Source organism: Anomaloglossus baeobatrachus, chromosome 7 (assembly GCF_048569485.1).
Source record: "Anomaloglossus baeobatrachus isolate aAnoBae1 chromosome 7, aAnoBae1.hap1, whole genome shotgun sequence".
NCBI classification, from domain to species: Eukaryota; Metazoa; Chordata; class Amphibia; order Anura; family Aromobatidae; genus Anomaloglossus; species Anomaloglossus baeobatrachus.
Genome location: NC_134359.1, coordinates 269,963,129 through 269,983,181, shown reverse-complemented (window position 1 = coordinate 269,983,181; position 20,053 = coordinate 269,963,129). Strand labels below are relative to the sequence as shown.

General features: G+C 48.5%; 1 protein-coding gene across 1 annotated transcript in view; it reads left to right on the top strand.

Annotated features, from left to right (window-relative positions):
- Positions 1-18,470, top strand: part of USP31 (ubiquitin specific peptidase 31) — a 155,362-nt gene extending 136,892 nt beyond the window's left edge. The window contains exons 14-16 of the mRNA XM_075318123.1: positions 375-533; positions 634-786; positions 8,748-18,470. Coding sequence (XP_075174238.1) covers positions 375-533; positions 634-786; positions 8,748-10,147 — 1,712 coding nt within the window. The 3' untranslated portion in view covers positions 10,148-18,470. The remainder of the gene's footprint in view (positions 1-374; positions 534-633; positions 787-8,747) is intronic.
- Positions 18,471-20,053: the final 1,583 nt, after the last annotated feature.

Genomic DNA, 20,053 nt, shown 5'->3' with positions numbered 1-20,053 from the left:
ACACCCATCGGACCGGAGAGCAGCGACTCCCATTGGACCGGAGAGAGGAGGCGCCGGACCAGAGCGCAGCGACACCCATTGGACCGGACCACCCCAAAGAAGAGTATAATCTGTTATTTTACATTATACAGCGCGGCGTGGACTCTTACGTACAGTGTTCTGGAATGTTGTATATAAGGGCTCAGAGCTCGGTGGTGGCCGCAGCTTATAGTCACCAAATCTGATGACAGGTTCCCTTTAAGCGTAGAGAGTTGAATCTTGCTCCTCTATTTCATAGGATAGTAAAGTTTGAGCCTAATACACCATTTATAATATGACCTGCGGGTTATCGGTCACAGTCAGACTCTTGGGGTAACCAGTCTGTTTTCTCTCAGCCTACTGTAAGAACTCCGTGGACGGTTTGTGGTACTGTTTCGATGACAGCGACGTGCAGGCCCTCGCAGAAGATGAAGTGTGTAAACCAACAGCCTACATCCTCTTCTACCAGCGCAGAGCGGCCGTGCCCTCCTGGTCTGCAAACAGCTCTGTGGCAGGTACGCGGTGTTACGGCTGTCGTCATGTGTTCTGTCATGTACGCAAATAGTTTGTATATATTCATGTTCCTGCTTGATGACGTTTTCTTGTTCTTCGCAGGTTCCACGAGCTCCTCCTTATGTGATCACTGGATCTCAAGGCTACCGGGCAGCCGACAACCCAGCATTGCATCAGCGGCCTCCTCCAGGAGAACATCTCTGGCCTCACTAGCGGAGTCTGTGGAGCTGACGGGAGAAAGGAGTGAGGATGATGGTGAGAGATGAAATAAGTCACTGCTGTCTGAAAGAGTCGGATGTCTGTAAAGCTGCCCCATCACATGTCTTTTCGGAAGACAACTATCTCCTTTGACTTTCCCACATTTGCACGCAGCACGACTAAGTGTATACTCAGCAGGGGAGAGAGGAGAAAACATCTGCCAGACATCCCTGCCAATGGCTTATCCTTCCTAAAAACAAACTGATCGGGCATTGACATTCCAAGAGCCCGATACGTCTCAGTAGGCCCACATGCACATAAGATGATTGTCCTGGTTCAGCTGGCTTTCATCTAATGTACATGGAGGAATGTTCAGACAAGTGACCCCACTCACCACTGGTCTGAGCACAGGGCCACAGAAGTGCTTGAGTGCTTGGTACTCAAAACGAGTAGTCGGATGGGCTCAAGTACCAAGTATAATGGAAGTCAATGGTAAACGCAAGCATTTCTTTTTCGCTCCTAATTGGGAGACCCAGACAATTGGGTGTATAGCTATTGCCTCTGGAGGCCACACAAAGTATTACACTTAAAAGTGTAAGGCCCCTCCCCTTCTGGCTATACACCCCCAGTGGGATCACTGGCTCACCAGTTTTGTGCTTTGTGCGAAGGAGGCAACACATCCACGCATAGCTCCACTTTTTAGTCAGCAGCAGCTGCTGACTATGTCGGATGGAAGAAAAGAGGACACATATAGTGTCCCCAGCATGCTCCCTTCTCACCCCACTGTATGTCGGAGGTGTTTGTAAGGTTGAGGTACCCATTGCGGGTACGGCGGCAGGAGCCCACATGCTGATTCCTTCCCCATCCCTTTTTACAGGGCTCTGGGTGAAGTGGGATTTACCGGTCTCCAGGCACTGAGACCGTGCTCCATCTACAGCCCCTGGAGAAGATGCTGGATGGAGCGGAGTACATCAGGGACATGGCCCTGCTTCCTCAAGGTACTCTGTGTCCCCGTGCATTTGGCGCTCACACCGCAGCATGCTGGGTGTTGTAGTGCGCCGGGGGACATCAGCGCTGCGGCGCCTGTGCCATGGCCTCATTCAGCTTCGCTGAAGCAGGCTCACTTATGGGAATTGGTCGCGCCGGCCGCTGGGACTGCGGCGCGGCTGGCACTTGTAGTGCGCCGGGGACTTCAGCGCGGCCTGCGCTTTTACGGCGGCCGCGCTGATAACTAGAGTCCCCGGCTTTTGCGGCCTGCTGCCGTTCGTTCCCGCCCCCAGACCTGCCAGTCAGGAGAGGGGCGGGACGCTGGCCACTTCTAGGCATCGGTCGCGCCGGCCGCTGGGACTGCGGCGCGGCTGGCACTTGTGGTGCGCCGGGGACTTCAGCGCGGCCCGCGCTTTTACGGCGGCCGCGCTGATAACTAGAGTCCCCGGCTTTTGCGGCCTGCTTCCGTTCGTTCCCGCCCCCAGACCTGCCAGTCAGGAGAGGGGCGGGACGCTGGCCACTTCTAGGAATCGGTCGCGCCGGCCGCTGGGACTGCGGCGCGGCTGGCACTTGTGGTGCGCCGGGGACTTCAGCGCGGCCCGCGCTTTTACGGCGGCCGCGCTGTTAACTCGAGTCCCCGGCTTCTGGGCCTAGTCTCCCTTCGTTACCGCCCACAGCCCTGACAGTCAGGGTAGGGGCGTGACGCTGCATAGCACAGCAGCGCTGAGAGCTGGAGTATGTTTTGCATACTCCACCCCTCTCACTGTGTGCACTGTGAATCCGGATTCCCGCACTTTCTCAGGCACGCCCACGGCTTCCTTCTCTACAAGGACGCCGGCAGCCATTAGTGTCAGTTTCTGTACGAACAGAGACAAGTGTGGAAGACCCTGGCATTCTGATAGTCACACAATCGCTGCAACAGGCGTTAAGCAGCACCTGTGGTGCTAACCCCACTAGTGCAGAAGTGCACTTATAGATATGCTTGTACTATATACATTGCACTGCTTGGTCGCACGTTGTATATACCCTCCTGGATTATGCGGAGGAGTTATCAGCATATTCTCTGTGTAAAACAAAGGTGCAGAACCACATGTTTTTCTATACAGCTGGTACAGCATGTACGGCTATACGGCCGGCAGGTTACATAGACTCCCATTGTATGCACTAATGGCCAGGGGATGAGGACGGTGTCTGCAGTATTTACTGACAGTTTTTCTGAGACTATGGCTATGATACTAGAAGCCTAGCAGTCCGGACATGTCTCTCACAATATGGGCACTGTTGAATCATTGATCCATGGCCCCCCTCAGTGTGAACAACTAACAGCTCCGGGAATGTCACACGCATCCCAGAGTCACGGCTCTGCACGGACGTCAGTCCCAGACAGCCTAAGCGGGCTCACTATGAGCGGCCTCGGTTTCATCAGGGTCCTAGCAGAAGGACTCGCTGTGTAATGAGGCGGAAGTAGCGGCTCAGGATTCTGATCCTGAGACCGCTCTCAATCTGGATACACCTGATCGTGACGCCATAGTAAATAATCTTATAGCGTCCATCTATAGAATGTGGGTTATTTCTCACAGCTCCTCCAGTGGAGGAGTCAGCTTCACGTATTTTTCTGGACCACTCTGCCTTCAGAGAGGCAGTCCAGGAACACCACGCTTATCCAGATATGCGCTTCTCCAAACGGCTTAGGATACACGTTATCCCTGTCCCCTGACTTGGTCAGGGACTGGACCCAGTGTCTCAAGCGGCATCCTCCAATCTCCAGGCTTGTAGCTAGATCCATAGTTGCAGTGGGAGATGGAACTGCTGTTGGCTCCGGCATTCTCTCCCTTGGGGCACTCCAAGCTATTTCAGCTTGTCTTACACAGATTGACACGGTTACACGTACATCTGTGCCGCAGGTGGCATCCTTAACCTCTCAAATGTCTGCATTTGCTTCTTACGCGATTCAGATTGTCCTGGACTCTGCGAACCGTGCGGCGGTAGCCTCCGCTACTCCATGTTTTTAAGCAGAGCCTGGTCTGCTCGTTAAGTGAATGGAAGGCAGATTCTGCTTCCAAAAAAGGTTGCCTACCAGTTGCCTTTTTCTGCTGACCGACTGTTTGGTGAATGTAACCATTAAACAGTCCAGGGGTAAGGATTCATCCTTTCCTCAGCCCGGACACAACAAACCCCAACAGAGCAAGAGGCAGTCGGGGTTTTCGGCCTTTTCGAGGCTCGGGCAGGTCCCATTTTTCCTCGTCCAATGTGGACTCAAAAGGATCAGAGGAGCTCAGATTCTTAGCGGGCTCAGTCACGCCCAAAAAATCGACAGTCTGAAAACCCGCTTCCAAGGCGGCTTCCTCATGACTTGCGGCCTCGGTCGGTAGCAGGCTCTCCCGCCTTGGCGATATTTAGCTGCCATAGGTCAATGACCATTGAGTGTGAGACATTCTGTCTCACGGGTACAGGATAGAGCTCACTTCTCGTCCTCCAACTCGATTCTTCAGAATTTCTCACCTCCCGGCCGAGCCGCTGCTCTTCTGCAAACAGGGTGCACTCTATAGGCAGAAAGAGTGATGACCCCCGTTCCTCTTCAGGAACAAGGTCACGGTTTTTACCCCAAATTCTTTGCGGTACCTATAACAACGGGCCGTTCCATCCCGTTCTGGATCTAAAAATGCTCAGCAAGCTCGTGGACACCAGGCGGTTCCGGATGGAATCACTCCGCCTCAAGGTCCCAAGGATATTTCCTAGCATCATTAGGCATCAAGGATGCTTATCCACACGTGCCGATTGATCCAGAGCACTAGCGTGTCTACGCTTCGTTATAGGAGACGAACACCTTCTGTTCGTAGCTCTACCTTCCGGCTAGCGACAGTCCCACTGGTCTTCGCCAAGGTCAGGGCAGCAGTAGTCACAGTCCTGCACTCTCAGAGTCACTCTGTGATCCCGTATTTAGACGATCTACTTGTCAAGGCACTCTCTTAGGAAACATGCCAACACTGCCCGAACGTTGCGCTGGAGACTCTCTAAAGTTTTGGGTGGATCATCAACTTTTCAAAGTCAGATCCGACCCCGACCCTATCGATAACATATCTAGGCATAGAGTTTCTTACTCTCTCAGCGATAGTGGAGCTTCCGCTAGACAAACAGCATTCACTACGGGCTGCAAGCTCTTCTTTAAGAACCAGTCGCACACATTGAGACGCCTCATGCACTTCCTACGTAAGATGGTAGCAATGGAGGCAGTTCCTTTCGCGCAGTTTTACTGCGTCCACTACAATGGGACATTCTCCGCCAATGGGACGAGGAGTCGACGTCCCTCAACAGAGTCGTCGTTCGTTCTCAGGCGGCCAAGGAATCTCTACGGTGGTGGCTTCTTCCCACCTCTTGGTTAAAAAAGAAGGTCCTTCCTATCCCCATCCTGGGCGATAGTTACGACAGACGCGAGTCTATCAGGGTGGGGAGCAGTTTCTCTCCACTACAGCGCTCAGGGTACGTGGACTCAGCAAGAGTCCACCCTTCAGATCAATGTTCTTGAACACAGAGCAGTGTATCTTGCCCTACAAACCTTCCAACAGCGGCTGGAAAGCAAGCATATCCGACTTCAGTCGGACAGCTCCACAGCGGTGGCATACATCAACCACCAAGGAAGAACGCGCAACCGGCAAGCCTTCCATGAAGTCCGGCAGGTTCTGATGTGGGTGGAAGACACGGCATCCACCATATCCACAATTCACATCCCAAGTGTAGAAACTAGGAAGCTGACTTCCTAAGTCGCTGAGGTGTGGCCGAAAGAGGATGGTCTCCTCACCCGGACGGGTTTCAGGAGATCTGGCGCCGCTGACAGAGGCCGGACGTCGATCTAATGGCGTCACGGCACAACAACAATGTGCCAGCTTCATGGCACGGTTTCACAATCATCGAGCTCTGGCGGCAAACGCCTTAGTTCAGCATTGGTCGCAGTTCCAGCTACCTTAGGTGCCACCTCTGGCATTGTTGCCCAGAGTACTGCGCTAGATCAAGACCGACTGCGGCCGCGCCATCCTCGTCGCTACAGATTGGCCGAGGATGTTGTGGTACTCGGTTCTGTGGTGCCTCACGGTAGGCTAACCGGGGGCACTACCAGACCAATCAGACTGGCTGTCTCAAGGGCCATTCTTCCATTTGAACAGGACGTGGAAGATATTCTTATCTCGGTGCTCGGCGCAGGGTGTTTCTCCCTGGCCGGTTGCATCGTCTATGTTTCCTTCCTTCCTGCAATCTAGGTAGGAAAATGGGTTGTCGCTCAGTTCCCTTTAGGGACAAGTCTCAGCGCTATCTGTATTTTTCAGAAACGACGACTTCCTCAGGTACGCACGTTCCTACGGGGAGTTTGTCTTCTCAGCACTCCGTACAAGCGGCCGTTAGAGCCCTGAGATCTGAACAAGGTTCTAATTGCTCTCCAGATGCCGCCTTTCGAGCCTTTGAAAGATGTCTCCCTTCCCGCTTTTCACGGGAAGTGGCCTTCTAGTAACGGTCTCGTCTCTTAGGACAGTGTCCGAGCTAGCAACGCTCTCATACAAACTCCCTTCCTGGTCCTTCACCAGGACAGGGTAGTTCTGCGTCCGGTTCCGGAATTTCTCCCTAAGGTGGTATCCCACTTTCATATCAATCAGGATATCACCTCACCTTCTTTGTGTCCTCGTCCAGTCCACCAATTTCAGAAAGATTTGCATCTGTTGGTTCTGGTGAGAGCACTCAGGTTCTACTTCCCGCATGGCGCTCCTGCGCCACCCGGATGCACTTTTTGTCCTTGTCGCTGGTCGGCGTAAACAGTCGCAAGCTTCCAAATCCACCCTTGCTCGGGGGATCGAGGAACCAATTCTTGAAACCTACAGTTCTACTGGGCTTCTGGTTCTCTCAAGGCCGAAGGCCCATTCTATCAGAGCCGTGGGTGCATCCTGGACATTACGGCACCAGGCTACGGCTCAGCAGGTGTGTCAGGCACCTACCTGATTGGGTCTGCATACTTTTACCAAGCATTTTCAGGTGCATACCTACGCTTCGGCAGACGCCAGCCTAGGTAGATAAGTCCTTCAGGCGGCAATTGCCCACCTGTAGGAAAGGGCTGTTTGACGGCCCTATCACGAGGTATTCTTTTACCCACCCAGGGACTGCTTTTGGACGTCCCAATTGTCTGGGTCTCCCAATTAGGAGCGAAAAAGAAGAAGGGAATTTTGTTTACTTACCGTAAATTCCTTTTCTTCTAGCTCCAATTGGGAGACCCAGCACCCGCCCTGTTTTCTCTGGGTTTTTCTGTTTTTTCGGGTACACATGTTGTTCATGTGGTATGGTTCAGTTCTCCGATGTTTCCTCGGATTAAATTGGTCTTTGAACCAGTTATTGGCTTTCCTCCTTCTTGCTTTGGCACTAAAACTGGTGAGCCAGTGATCCCACTGGGGGTGTATAGCCAGAAGGGGAGGGGCCTTACACTTTTAAGTGTAATACTTTGTGTGGCCTCCAGAGGCAATAGCTATACACCCAATTGTCTGGGTCTCCCAATTGGAGCTAGAAGAAAAGGAATTTACGGTAAGTAAACAAAATTCCCTTCTTTTCTGGAAGATCTTCCAAAATAATGCTTGAGTTTCCCGTTGACTTCCATTATACTCGGTACCCTAGTCGAGCCCGTCGAAGCATCCAACCAGCTCGTTTCGGATACCAAGCACCCAAGCATGGTAGTACTCGCTCATCACTAGTTACAAGTACCGAGCCCCCGAGCATGGTAGTGCCCGCTCATCACTAGTTACCAGTACTGAGCACCCGAGCATGGTAGTGCTCGCTCATCACTAGTTACGAGTACTGAGCACCCGAGCATGGCAGTGCCAGCTCATCACTAGTTACGAGTACTGAGCACCCGAGCATGGTAGTGCTCGCTCATCACTAGTCACGAGTACGGAGCACCCGAGCATGGTAGTGCTCGCTCATCACTAGTTACCAGTACCGAGCCCCCGAGCATGGTAGTGCCCGCTCATCACTAGTTACCAGTACTGAGCACCCGAGCATGGTAGTGCCCGCTCATCACTAGTTACGAGTACTGAGCACCCGAGCATGGTAGTGCTCGCTCATCACTAGTTACGAGTACTGAGCACCTGAGCATGGTAGTGCTCGCTCATCACTAGTTACGAGTACTGAGCACCCGAGCATGGCAGTGCCAGCTCATCACTAGTCACGAGTACTGAGCACCCGAGCATGGTAGTGCCCACTCATCACTAGTTACAAGAACTGAGCCCCCGAGCATTGTAGTGCCCGCTCATTACTAGTTTCGAGTACTGAGAACCTGAGCATGGTAGTGCCCGCTCATCACTAGTTACAAGAATTGAGCCCCCGAGCATTGTAGTGCCCGCTCATTACTAGTTTCGAGTACTGAGCACCCGAGCATGGTAGTGCCTGCTCATCCCTAGTTACGAGTACCTAGTCCCCGAGCATGGTAGTGCCCACTCATCACTAGTCACGAGTAACAAGAACCTGAGCATGGTAGTGCCCGCTCATCACTAGTTACGAGTACTGAGCACCTGAGCATGGTAGTGCCCACTCATCACTAGTCACGAGTAACAAGAACCTGAGCATGGTAGTGCCCGCTCATCACTAGTTACGAGTACTGAGCACCTGAGCATGGTAGTGCCTGCTCATCACTAGTTACAAGAACTGAGCCCCCGAGCATTGTAGTGCCCGCTCATTACTAGTTTCGAGTACTGAGAACCTGAGCATGGTAGTGCCCGCTCATCACTAGTTACAAGAATTGAGCCCCTGAGCATTGTAGTGCTCGCTCATCACTAGTTACGAGTACTGAGCACCCGAACATGGTAGTGCTCGCTCATCACTAGTTACGAGTACTGAGCACCCGAACATGGTAGTGCTCGCTCATCACTAGTTACGAGTACTGAGCACCCGAGCATGGCAGTGCCTGCTCATCACTTGTCGTTACTGTTTGCAATGTGAATGCATTTTATTTCCTGGCTTGTATGTTGCACACACAGACTTGTAATGTGTTCCTCCTTCCTTAGGTGGCTTCTCTTCCCGGCCGTTTGTCCGCAGTGTCCAACGTCAAAGCTCTGGCCGAGCCTCTGTCACAAGTCCTCTGGTCTCCAATGAGAATGGTTTTAGGCCATCTTGGTCACTAGCCGCAAAACTCCACCTGCGTGCAGCTACTTCTTGCCGTCACCCTTCAGACTCGCCCATACACGGGTCTTCCCTCAGCAAGATTGGTGAGGCTGATGATCACGTATCAACATCCTGTTTTGGAAGCCTTCGCAATCTGTCCGGCAGCCTCCATGATCACCTTGAAGGGGTACGACGTGAGCATCGTGCATCTTGCCGGGCACCATTGGCAGTAGCTGAATTAGGTGCTCAGAAAGATCCAGTGGTTAAAAAAACTGTACCTGCAGAGCCCCCAGTTAAAACCGCGGCAGAGCTGGTGAGCAGTAATCCGCTGGATCCTATAGATAACAATAACCACATCGCCTTTGTTGATCAGAGTGATTCTGTGAGTTCCTCCCCCGTCCGGGAATCGCCACAAAGCGAGGAAGTGCAGACTAAGAAGCCTGTGACCAGTAAAGCGTCAGCCGGGCAGGAGAAGACCACACGAGTCTTAGAAAAAGAGAGTAATAAGACCACGTCCTCCGCACCTAGCAGTAGTGTGAAGCCGGTCTCCAAAACCAAGCGGAGCGAGGTCAAGACTCCAACACGTCGTTCATCCACACAGCAGAAGAAAGACATCGGGAAACCCCAGGAAGCCTCCACCCCTGTGTCTCAGCCGAGGCCAAAATCCTCAACTTCTGCACACGTAAACACGTCGTCTCCAGCACCGAAGAAACCTGCTCCTTCTTCTAGGACCTCTTCTATATCCAGCTCATCCAGTAAGCATAGAGCACCCGAAAAGACTCTCAGCAGGGAGGCATCTAAGGTAAGCCTGGGCTCAGACAAAGCCTGCGCCGCCAAACCCAGCAGCACCACCCGTGTTGCAAATCCCAAGAGCAATGATACTCCAGCGGATAGTCGGACTGTACGAAGTTCCTCCATGGCTAGCCTCCGCACACCTCAGACAGCAGCACGGTCTAGTCTCAAGCGGGACAGCAAGTCGGAGGAAAAGGGCCTAAGCTTCTTTAAGTCTGCTCTAAGGCAGAAGGAGAACAGGCGATCGGCAGACTTGGGGAAGACGAGTCTATTGTCTAAGAAACCCACCGGAACCAAGGGCTTAGGTCAAGAGAAACCGGAGTCGGCGCCACTGTCACCAACTGCTGAGGTCACCCCAAGTCCAAAAAAGCATTCTGCCTTACCTCAAAACAAAGCCAAGTCTTCCCCTGATGAAAGACAAGCCCAGTCATCTCCTGGCGGGAAAAAGACTTCTGATAAGTACCTTAAAAAATTCCCATCTTCAACAAAGCCATCGCCTAAAGCCCAGTGACCCAGGGTGCAGGGGCAGCCGCACCACGAGCCCTGACTGCAGATCCTTGCAGGAGAAGCTGTCCCTGCCTCCGCCGTTGTATGGGAATGTATGCACTTTTCTTTTTTCTTTTTAATCTTTTATGGGGTAAGGGTCTTGTCCTTGTATTCTCCCAGCATCGCTTGCGCATGGAAGTTGACTTTTGTTGCGTGGAACCTGCTGGAGTGAGCCATGCCCTTACCAGCAGCCGAACTGTATTAACTCCTCCAGTCCTGCTGACCTCTGCCCGCTTGTCCTAATTCTCAAGGGAAGAGGAGAAAAAAACGCTTTCGCCTTTCTCTTCTGCCAACAGAATGCTGCTCTTTATCTCTCTTATCTTCCTTACCAAAGCCCGGCTGTGACTCTCGGCACAGAGAAGAGTAGGACGGAGGTTGGGTGACTTCTCCAGCTATGGAGGAAACTTTCCCTTGCCCGTCGTTCCTTGAAGTTGTGCATTGCTTACCCTCTCTGGAAGTCAGCAGAGCCCTTTCTTTCCATCCATTATCTCAGTATATCACCTGCATATAGGTAATCTGCCGCTATGTTGACTTGTCATATCCCGCTCTTAATAATATCATATTAGTGGTGTTACTCTACGTCTAGATATAGAGGTTAATTCTGTAAGCTAAGCAATGCCCGGTCAGCTGTTAGACCGCCCGGGTCCGTAGTAGCGGTGGTTTCTCTCCCCCGTATGATAAAGTACCCCCTTAACGTCATACCAGTACCAATGCACTGTATACTACTATTTAATAGAAAGCGTCGGTAAGCACAGTAGGCTCTATTTGTAAATCCTCACCGCCATTCCATGCACCATATACACTTGATATTAACAAGCTGCTTTAATAAACACCACCCTGCAAGATTGAAGGCAGGTGCTCCCTCTGCAAGACGCGCTTTGGGCCTACGGTAATGTATGACATACGGTTTCGGGTTTATCTTAACCTATTAACGACTCGCCAACCTCCATCTTTCTTCTTCTCTCTTGCACCATCCCAGTGTTTTGTTTTTTTTTTAACCCCATGTCTGACCTCAGGAAGGAATAGTGATATCCCAGGGCAGCTTTTGTAGCAGTATTTGGATATTCCACCACCGTTTGTTTAGAGAGGAAGGTTTTATTATACATTTCGTAAACAGCAACTGACATTCCTACAAAGGTTGGCGGCTTTTTTAGCGCAGACGGACATCTGCCATTTCTGATTTGCCAATCACATGGTGCTTCCCCCTTTATTTAGCGATTGTACGACCCGAGTACAATACGGTAGAACACTAAAAAAAAAAATCCTGATGGACACAAAGGTGAATAGTTTTTTTTATTTTTTTGCTATGGCAAAAAGATATTTAGTGAAATAATATGTACTTTTTTTTATTTTATAGCACAGGCTGGCATACGACTGGACGCACGGCTGGACCTCTCCTTAGTCTTCTGTCCCCTTTTTGCTCAGGCACTTTTTTGGGTTTTTTTGCATGGCAGTGTTTGAATGTGCACGCACTTGTAACCTATGCAAACGAATAGTGGCTATTTACTCGGTGCTCTCGCCTCTCCGCAACCGTTCCAGCAGCAACATATCTTCTCGGGTTTGTGTGTGGGGAGTCCTGATGGCCACCGAGCGATAACTTTTTTATTTTCTTACCCAGAATCACTGGTTCTTGTTGGTTTTCCGTTCTTATGTACAGTTACGCTCTTCCAGCCATTTTTGAGGCTGAAGTCTCTTAAGGTCGTCCTTTAACCTTCCCTTACCCTGTGGACACCGTTTTAGATTCCAGTCTTAGACTTTGCGCCAACTAGGCTTTTCCAGGAGTTTTTGGAGCAGAAGCTGAGTAGAAACTCTCCAAATCCTCCTCCAAATCTTGGTGTTTTTGCTAAGTTTCTTCTTCAAAACATCTGTGTGCACATAGTTGTAGGAGCAAATTGGGCTTCGTGTATTAAAAGGTGCACACCGCTTGTAAATTTTGAGCAGATACAGAGTGGAAACTCTCCAAATCCTCCTCCAAAACTTGGTGTTTTTGCTCCGTTTCAGCTCCAAAACCTCTGTACACATGGCCTTAAGCTGATTTGCATTGGCGCAAAATAAGCTTTGTTTATTAAATATTGCACGCTGTTTGTAAATATGGTTCAACTTTAAGGCTATGTGCCCACTGGACAATGTACCTGCGGATTTTGCCGTGGAAAACCTGCGGATTTATCTGGATTTTATAGATAAATCTGCAGGTTTTATCAATTATAGACACTCCCCATGTTATCCTATGGGACATGGGGAGTGCTGTATCAACGCTGCGGTATGTGCTGTTGTGGAATATGCTGCGGATGCCCCGCAGCCGCACGTAACTGCATGTCAAGTATACCTGCGGCAATCCCGCCTCTCCACTAATAAGATAGAGGCCGGGACTTCCGCATGTAAGTTGCACGAATATCCGCAGGTTTACCACAGATATTTTGCTGGAATACCGCAGCAATGTATAGCTACGGATTCTGGGAAACCTGCGGACGTACCTGCGGATATATCCACAGGTGCAATCTCCCGTGGACACATAGCCTAAACCGGAGACTGAATTCTATGCCTGGTATCGGCAGACATCTGTTTGCACCATTTTTTTGTGCCATTTTTTTGCTTCTAACATATCTATGGCCTCATCAGAAAATCCAAAAAATTCCAAAGCACCGAGAAGCTACTCTCCTGTCTATGGCCGCACCCAAGCTCACTTTTCCTAACAGATTTCAAAAGTACCAAGGAAAGCAGCAAATTCTGGTACCAATTTGTTGTGCTCTATTTCCATGGCCTAAGTGGTGCAAAACACTTAGTAAATTCCCTTCCATTCATTCCTGCTGCTTAGTTTTGGCTTCTTGCTTTGCATGTTGGTTGGCACAGTTGGCCATCTTGCAGGACAAAGGGACAATGAGCTAGATTCTGTTCGGTGCTGAATTCCGGACATGCAGTAATTTCTTCTGGAGATGTATGGTGCGGCAACAAATGTTTGTGCACCGCTCTGTTTAACTCTTCCTTAGGCCGGAGTCACACTTGCAAGTGACTCGCATCGCATCACCCGGCACAGCCACACACTCCCTGGACACAAGCATTTCAGCTGCATAGAAATACATGCAGCCGAGCCGCTCTGGTCAGGAGAGTGTGCGGCCGTGCCAGGTGATGTGATGCGAGTCACTTGCAAGTGTGACTCCGGCCTTATCGTGACTTTCCGGTAAATTACTCTGCTTCTATATTTTGATCTCTTTGCTTGCTTCAGTGAATGGAAACAATATGGGTTCTGATGCCATATAACAACCCATTCATCTGCTTTTTTTAGTTACAATTCAAAGTTGTCAGCCGAAATAAGAATGTCCCGGTCGATTTATGGGGGGACACAGGAACTAAGGGTGACTATGCTGCCACCTTGAGGTTGACATTTGGAATGCATCTTAGAATAAACGCTGACCCCTCCCCACCTGGGCAGCTTGCACCCGATTAGCTTAGTGTCATTCAGAGGCAGACATTGGCCTGAGTTTTAGGACCTCCTTTAGCCTTGGTTAGGTGCTAACCTTCTCTCTCTTTAATTTTTGCAGTACTGGTCTTAGTTTTCCCTCCCCAGGGACAGCTTTAGGATGTACCATGGTTCTTGTGTCCCTCAATGAAGTGACAGAGAAATGACAATTTTTGGTACTCACCGAAAAATCTCTATCAGAGGCTTCATTGGGGGGACATAGCACCCTTCCTTGTTTGGGGGTGGGGTGGCCTTAGTTTTGCACCTTCCACTGCTTTTGCACTACATGGATAACTGAGTGATGGTTGCCCAGGTATAGCCTGGTTGGCCTCCTGATGACAGAATATTAACCCAAGGTTCCTATGTTCCCCAATGAAGTGACAAAGAAATGATGATGTTTGGTACTCACTCTCTTTATCATATCAGAGCCTTCATTGGGATACACATAAGCCTTCATTGTTTGGGGGGGGGTCTTGGTTTTGCCCCTTCTCCCACTTTTGCACTACATGAGTAACTGGGTGATGGTTGCCCAAGTTTAGCCTAGTGGGGAGAAGATGTATTCCTAGTGTTTTGCCTCCTTGTGACAGAATATTAATTATTGTGTCTTCCAATGAAGTGACAGAGAAATGAGGATTTTTGGTACTCACTCTCTTTATAGGGTTCATTAGGATATAATGCATCCTTCATTGTTTTTTGTTTGTGTTTTTTGGGGTGGGTTATGGTTTTGCCCCTTCCACTGCTTTTGCACTGCATGCATAACTGGGTGATGGTTGCCCAGGTATAGCCTGGTGGGGAGATTAGCTTTGGCCTCCTGGTGACCGAATATTAACTCGTGGTACCTGTGTCCCCCAATGAAGTGACAGAGAAATAATGATTTTTGGTACTCGCTCTCTTTATCAGAGCCTTCATTGGCATACACAGCACCTTTCATTGTTTGAGGGGAGGGGTCTTGGTTTTGCCCCTTCCACTGCTTTTGCACTACATGAATAATTGGGTGATGGCCCAGGTATAGCGTGGTGGGGAGAAGATGTAGTCTTAGTGTTGGCCTCCTGGTGACAGAATATTAACTTATGGTTCCTGTGTCCCCCTTCAATGAAGGCTTTGAGAAATAGATTTTATGGTGAGTACCAAACATCCTCCATCACAGAAAGCAAGCAATTTTATTAAAAACAAACTTCTCGAAGGCTTGTGGTCTCGATATTTGTTGCACTTTTCCACTTTCTCCACGTTGCTCCACAACATTAGAGCCTGATGGTAAGGCTGGGGAAGCTGTGAGCGGCCAAATGCAAATATTATGCAAATCAGAGGGGAAAAAAAATATTAAACTACATTACACTATAGACCGGACCTGAAAGGTTAAGGAGAATTTCACATTTTAATAGGCTCCTCTAAATGTTACGCACTCTCCTTTGCATAGCATGTCCTCATTTTCGTCGTCCTTTGGCTTTTGGCAGCGTAATGTCGGGCTTTTTTTTGTTTCTGGCTTACGATCCTTGCGCCGCCCCAGGCTTTCAAAGTCAGTGTGTCGTGCCAGCTGTACAAGGTCGCCTTTTCCAAGACCTTATCGATCTAATAACTGGCGGCAGAAACTTAGGGATGGGAAGCAGAGTGTGAAATTCTTTCTTCTGTTTAGGTTATTGTGTCCCTGGGTCATTTTATTGTCCGTCTCTTTTATACCACACACTTCACATTGGATTAATGTCTGACAATTGTCCCCTTATTTTAATGATGTATTTAATGTGAATCCCCTTTTTATCATTGTGGGGTTTTTTTTTTTCTAAGTCCCAAATCCTGTACTGAGTTCTTAATATATATTTAATAAGGCCGAAAATTCATCGTTGTGATACACAGTTCCAAATTCCTTGCAGAGAAAAATAAAAATTATACTTGCAGCCACCACTAGAGGGAGCGTGTGAGCTTACTGAATACTGTTTGTACGTAGAGCACCAGTCTGCAGTGAGCTCCCTCTAGTGGCTGACTCAGGCAGACAGAATTTCATTGTTTCTCTTTAAGGTGTGGAGGGGGGGTTATAAATTGCAGCTTTTTATTTTTTTTTTATTTTTAAGGCTTTGTGTATTTTTTTCTAAAAGGTGCAAATATGGTATACACCATACTTTTTTGACCTTTCTGCACCATAAGAATGACTTAAAGCCTTTGATCTGTCCTGCTTACATCGGTGCATGGGATTTGGAGCTCTGAACATAATGTTGTTGAAGAATGGACATTCACTTTAGGCCTAAAACCTTTTATAAAAGTTTTTTATGTTTTTGTATTTCTTCAGAGCATTTTGGCCTTGTAGCAAAGATGGGGATGCTGCTTGCAAATTACTTGGTGTCATGCATTTTGCAAAATCAACTTTAGTCTTTGTTTTTCTTTTTGAGTCCCGGAATAAAATTTACAAAGACCATGTGGCATTCAAAAGGCAAGAGGTAGAGATGAGCAGTATGATCCGCGCTGCCCGGGTCCGACTTTGGCCAGGCTTCCATCGCAGCTTGGACCACACTCTTGTGACTTTGGCCAGGCTTCCATCGCAGCTTGGACCACACTCTTGTGACTTTGGCCAGGCTTCCATCGCAGCTTGGACCACACTCTTGTGACTTTGGTCAGACTTCCATCGTAGCTTGGACCAAACTCTTGTTACTTTGGCCAGGCTTCCATCGCAGCTTGGACCACACTCTTGTGACTTTGGTCAGGCTTCCATCGTAGCTTGGACCAAACTCTTGTTACTTTGGCCAGGCTTCCATCGCAGCTTGGACCACACTCTTGTGACTTTGGTCAGGCTTCCATCGCAGCTTGGACCACACTCTTGTGACTTTGGCCAGGCTTCCATCGCAGCTTGGACCACACTCTTGTGACTTTGGCCAGGCTTCCATCGCAGCTTGGACCACACTCTTGTGACTTTGGCCAGGCTTCCATCGCAGCTTCGACCACACTCTTGTGACTTTGGCCAGGCTTCCATCGCAGCTTCGACCATATTTTTGTGCCTGGCATCATGGGTGCCTCTTGTGCTCACTAGGCCCTAAGACTAAAATTGGTGCGAAAAGACTCTCAGGTCCCGATCCCTCTGCCTTGTCTGTATTCTTTGGCCATCAGACTGCAGCCTTCAGAAATGCATCCTTGTCTCTTCTTTTAATTAGTTGATTTGGCATGATTAAATGATGATGTCGCGGTAGATCCACTAATTGAAAGAGGATCTGGGGTGCCCGTCTGGTAGAAAACTGTTCTCATGGTTCCTGTCCAGCGGTCTCGACATACTCATCTGTCTGTAGGACGGAGTCCTGTGACTAGATTCTCACCAACTCTACCAGAGATGTAATGATGTCGCATGAGGCCTGATGATGTCATGGTCTTCTACTCTGTGCCACACTGTATTGTGGCGGGGCCTGGTACACTCCAGGGGCTCCTAGGATAATGGGCACAGAGCACTGGACTCGATGCCAGACGAGGACATCTCAACTCAAACTGCTCGTCTCTAACGAGAGGCCATTACGCCCATTAGATTTGGCAGTAGCATCCTTACCACTGTTATGGCTGCCATACACAATAGATGGCTTTTCAAACCATCTAATGTCTACCTATTTTTTCATAGGACTTTTTTTTTTTTTTTTCCAAATCTCTTCTAGATCCTATATATGCTTTCCATGCCAGTAATACATTTAGAACGAGCGTTAGACCTAGACTGTATACAGCTACTGTGTCTATTCCACCAGAATGGTGCCACCATTGTCCACAAAGATGTGTGCGGTATCGCAGCTCAGTCCTATTCTTTTGCAATACCAAACACCACCTTTGGACAAGAGTAGCGCTGATTCTTGGAAACGAGTAGCAAAAAACCCCCTCCAGTTTAATTAAATTCTCACTATTCTACTCCAGTTGTGCAGTGTGCGCCATCATTTTTATTCCTTTTTTTTATTTGGCTGCCAAGTATTAAGATACATTTGTGTCCTGTATGTTGTGTTTTTACATAATCCTTCAACTTCTAGATTTTATTTTTTGCTGCTAAGAAAACGGATTATCATTAGTAGACTGGTTTGCCGCCTCCGTTATCGTTCCAAGCTCCGGTGTGTCATTGACCACTTTGAGGACATTGACACCATGTGCTGGAGTCACGGCGGATCCATCGCACAACCTTTTGGTCTAGTTCTCCGCCATCAAAGACTGTCACGCTCACGTCAGTGATGACTAAAGTTTTCACTCGCCTGTCTGGAGAATGAAGATTACAACCTTTACGACACACTACATGATAGCCCCTTCCATGGTGCTATAGTCCACGGTGAGGACCAAGTGCTGCAAGTTCTTATACCTCCTGTCAAGAGCAATTTCTTGGACTTTTCGTCGCCTTTCTTTCGAGGACAACTTGCATCTACAACCGATCTGGTTACACTGGATTTATTATCTATGGCTTTGACCGGCTTCATTCTTGAATTTTCTTTTTATTTTTTTTTCATGGTGTCATTACCAATTTGCCTTCTCATTAATGCATTGTATTATAATTTGTGTTCATCGTTTTGTTTTGTAAATATTGGAAAATTGCTACCTGCCAGATTGGGAGAGGGTGATTGATGGACACGGATCGCTCGCCTTCCCGGACCTCTCCTACTCTGCTCTTTGGGAACACTGGTTCTAATAATGTCGGGCCTGGTGCATGACGGTGTAACAATGCCTTTTTATTTATTTTTATGTTTTGTTATGCCAGGTGTATGCACTTTTAATATGCAGAATTTATATTTTTTACGTTCAAGAATGCTTCTTTGTGGGAGACACGTTTGATAACCTGTAGTTGAGAATATTATAATGCGGTAATTAAAAGCATTAAAACGGACAAAAATAACCTGAATTTTGCATTTTCTTCATTTCGAGCTGCGCTACATCATTTTCTCTCTAGAGGGCGGTAATGAGTCGCAGCTGGTGCTTATTTTCTTCCTTTATTACATGATGTACAATACAATTGCAACTTACAAAATATTTAATTTTTCACTATATAAATTATTAACTATACCATATGTTGATGCAAAACTTACATATATGTTTTATATCAGGGATCGCTCCTTTTCCTAAGCTACAACCTCAAGATAAGAATAAAGATCCAATTGATCATTGGGGGTGGGCAATTTGGGCAATGATGTTTTTTTTTTTTTTTTTTTGCACAATATTCTTTAAAATGCTTTGTTCATCACATCTTTTGCCAGTTTTAGAGCAACAAAAAGTAGCATTAAATTTCGCAAAAGTTTCAGATGTACCAAAGATCAGTCAGGTGCAGTGAGGGTTAAATGAAGTACGTTTATACAAAAAAAAAAAAGTAATATTTAGTTGCAATTGGTGAATCGGACAAGAATATCTGGAAATCGCAAACCTTACCCACTGGGGTGGAAATTACAAAAGACTATATATAATAGATCTTCTAAAAAGACAGCAATTAAAGGGAACCTGTCACCAGATTTGGCAACTATAAGCTGCGGCCACCACCAATGAGCCCTTTATATACGGCATTCCAGAATACTGTATATAAGAGCCCAGGCCGTTGTGTAATACTCACCTAAGGGGCGGTCCAGTCTGATGGGTGTCACTGCTCTCCGGTCCAGCACCTCCTCTCTGCGGTGATCTCCATTCTCCTCCTCCTTCTGAGGCCCATGTGCATGACGCGTCCATCGTCATGCACACTGGACGACATTGAGGTCCTGCCCAGGTGCACTTTTATCTGCCCTTCTCGGCAAATCAAAGTATTGTAGTGCGCATGCGCAGGTGGTCCTTGACCTTTTTTGCGCCTGCGCAGTACAGTACTTTGATCTGCCCTGAGAAGTGCAGATCAAAGTGCGCCTGCGCAGGACCTCAATGTCAGCTGTGATGTAAATGCATCATCCACACTGGGCTGGGTAGAAGGACAGAGATCGCAGCAGAGAGGAGGCACCGGACCGGGAGCAGTGACACCCATCGGGCTGGACTGCCCCCCCTAGGTGAGTATTATATACTAGAAGGTGGCCCGATTCTACGCATCGGGTATTCTAGAATTTACGTATTGTGTAGTTCATGTATGATTTTTGTTATATATATATATATGTTGTGTGTAGTTACCAAGTGTTTGTGTAGGCGCTGTACATGTTCTGGGTGTTGTCTGGGTGTGACGGGGGTGAGAGCGGTGTTGTATGTGTGTTGCGTTGTTTGTGGAGCGCTGTGTGTCTGTAGCGTTGTGTGTTGCGCGGTTTGTGTGTGTGTGGTGTGTTTTGGGGGGAGGTATGTTTTGTGCAATGTGTGTGTTGTGCGGTATGTGCGTATATTTGTGTGTGCCGCGGTGTTTGTGTGCAACGTTGTCTGTGTGTGTAGGTGTCTGTGTAGGGCAGTTGTTTGTGGTTCCCAGTGTGTGTGTGTGTGTGGTGTGTTGTGCACTTCCCATCGTGCTCCATCCGCCATGCTGCG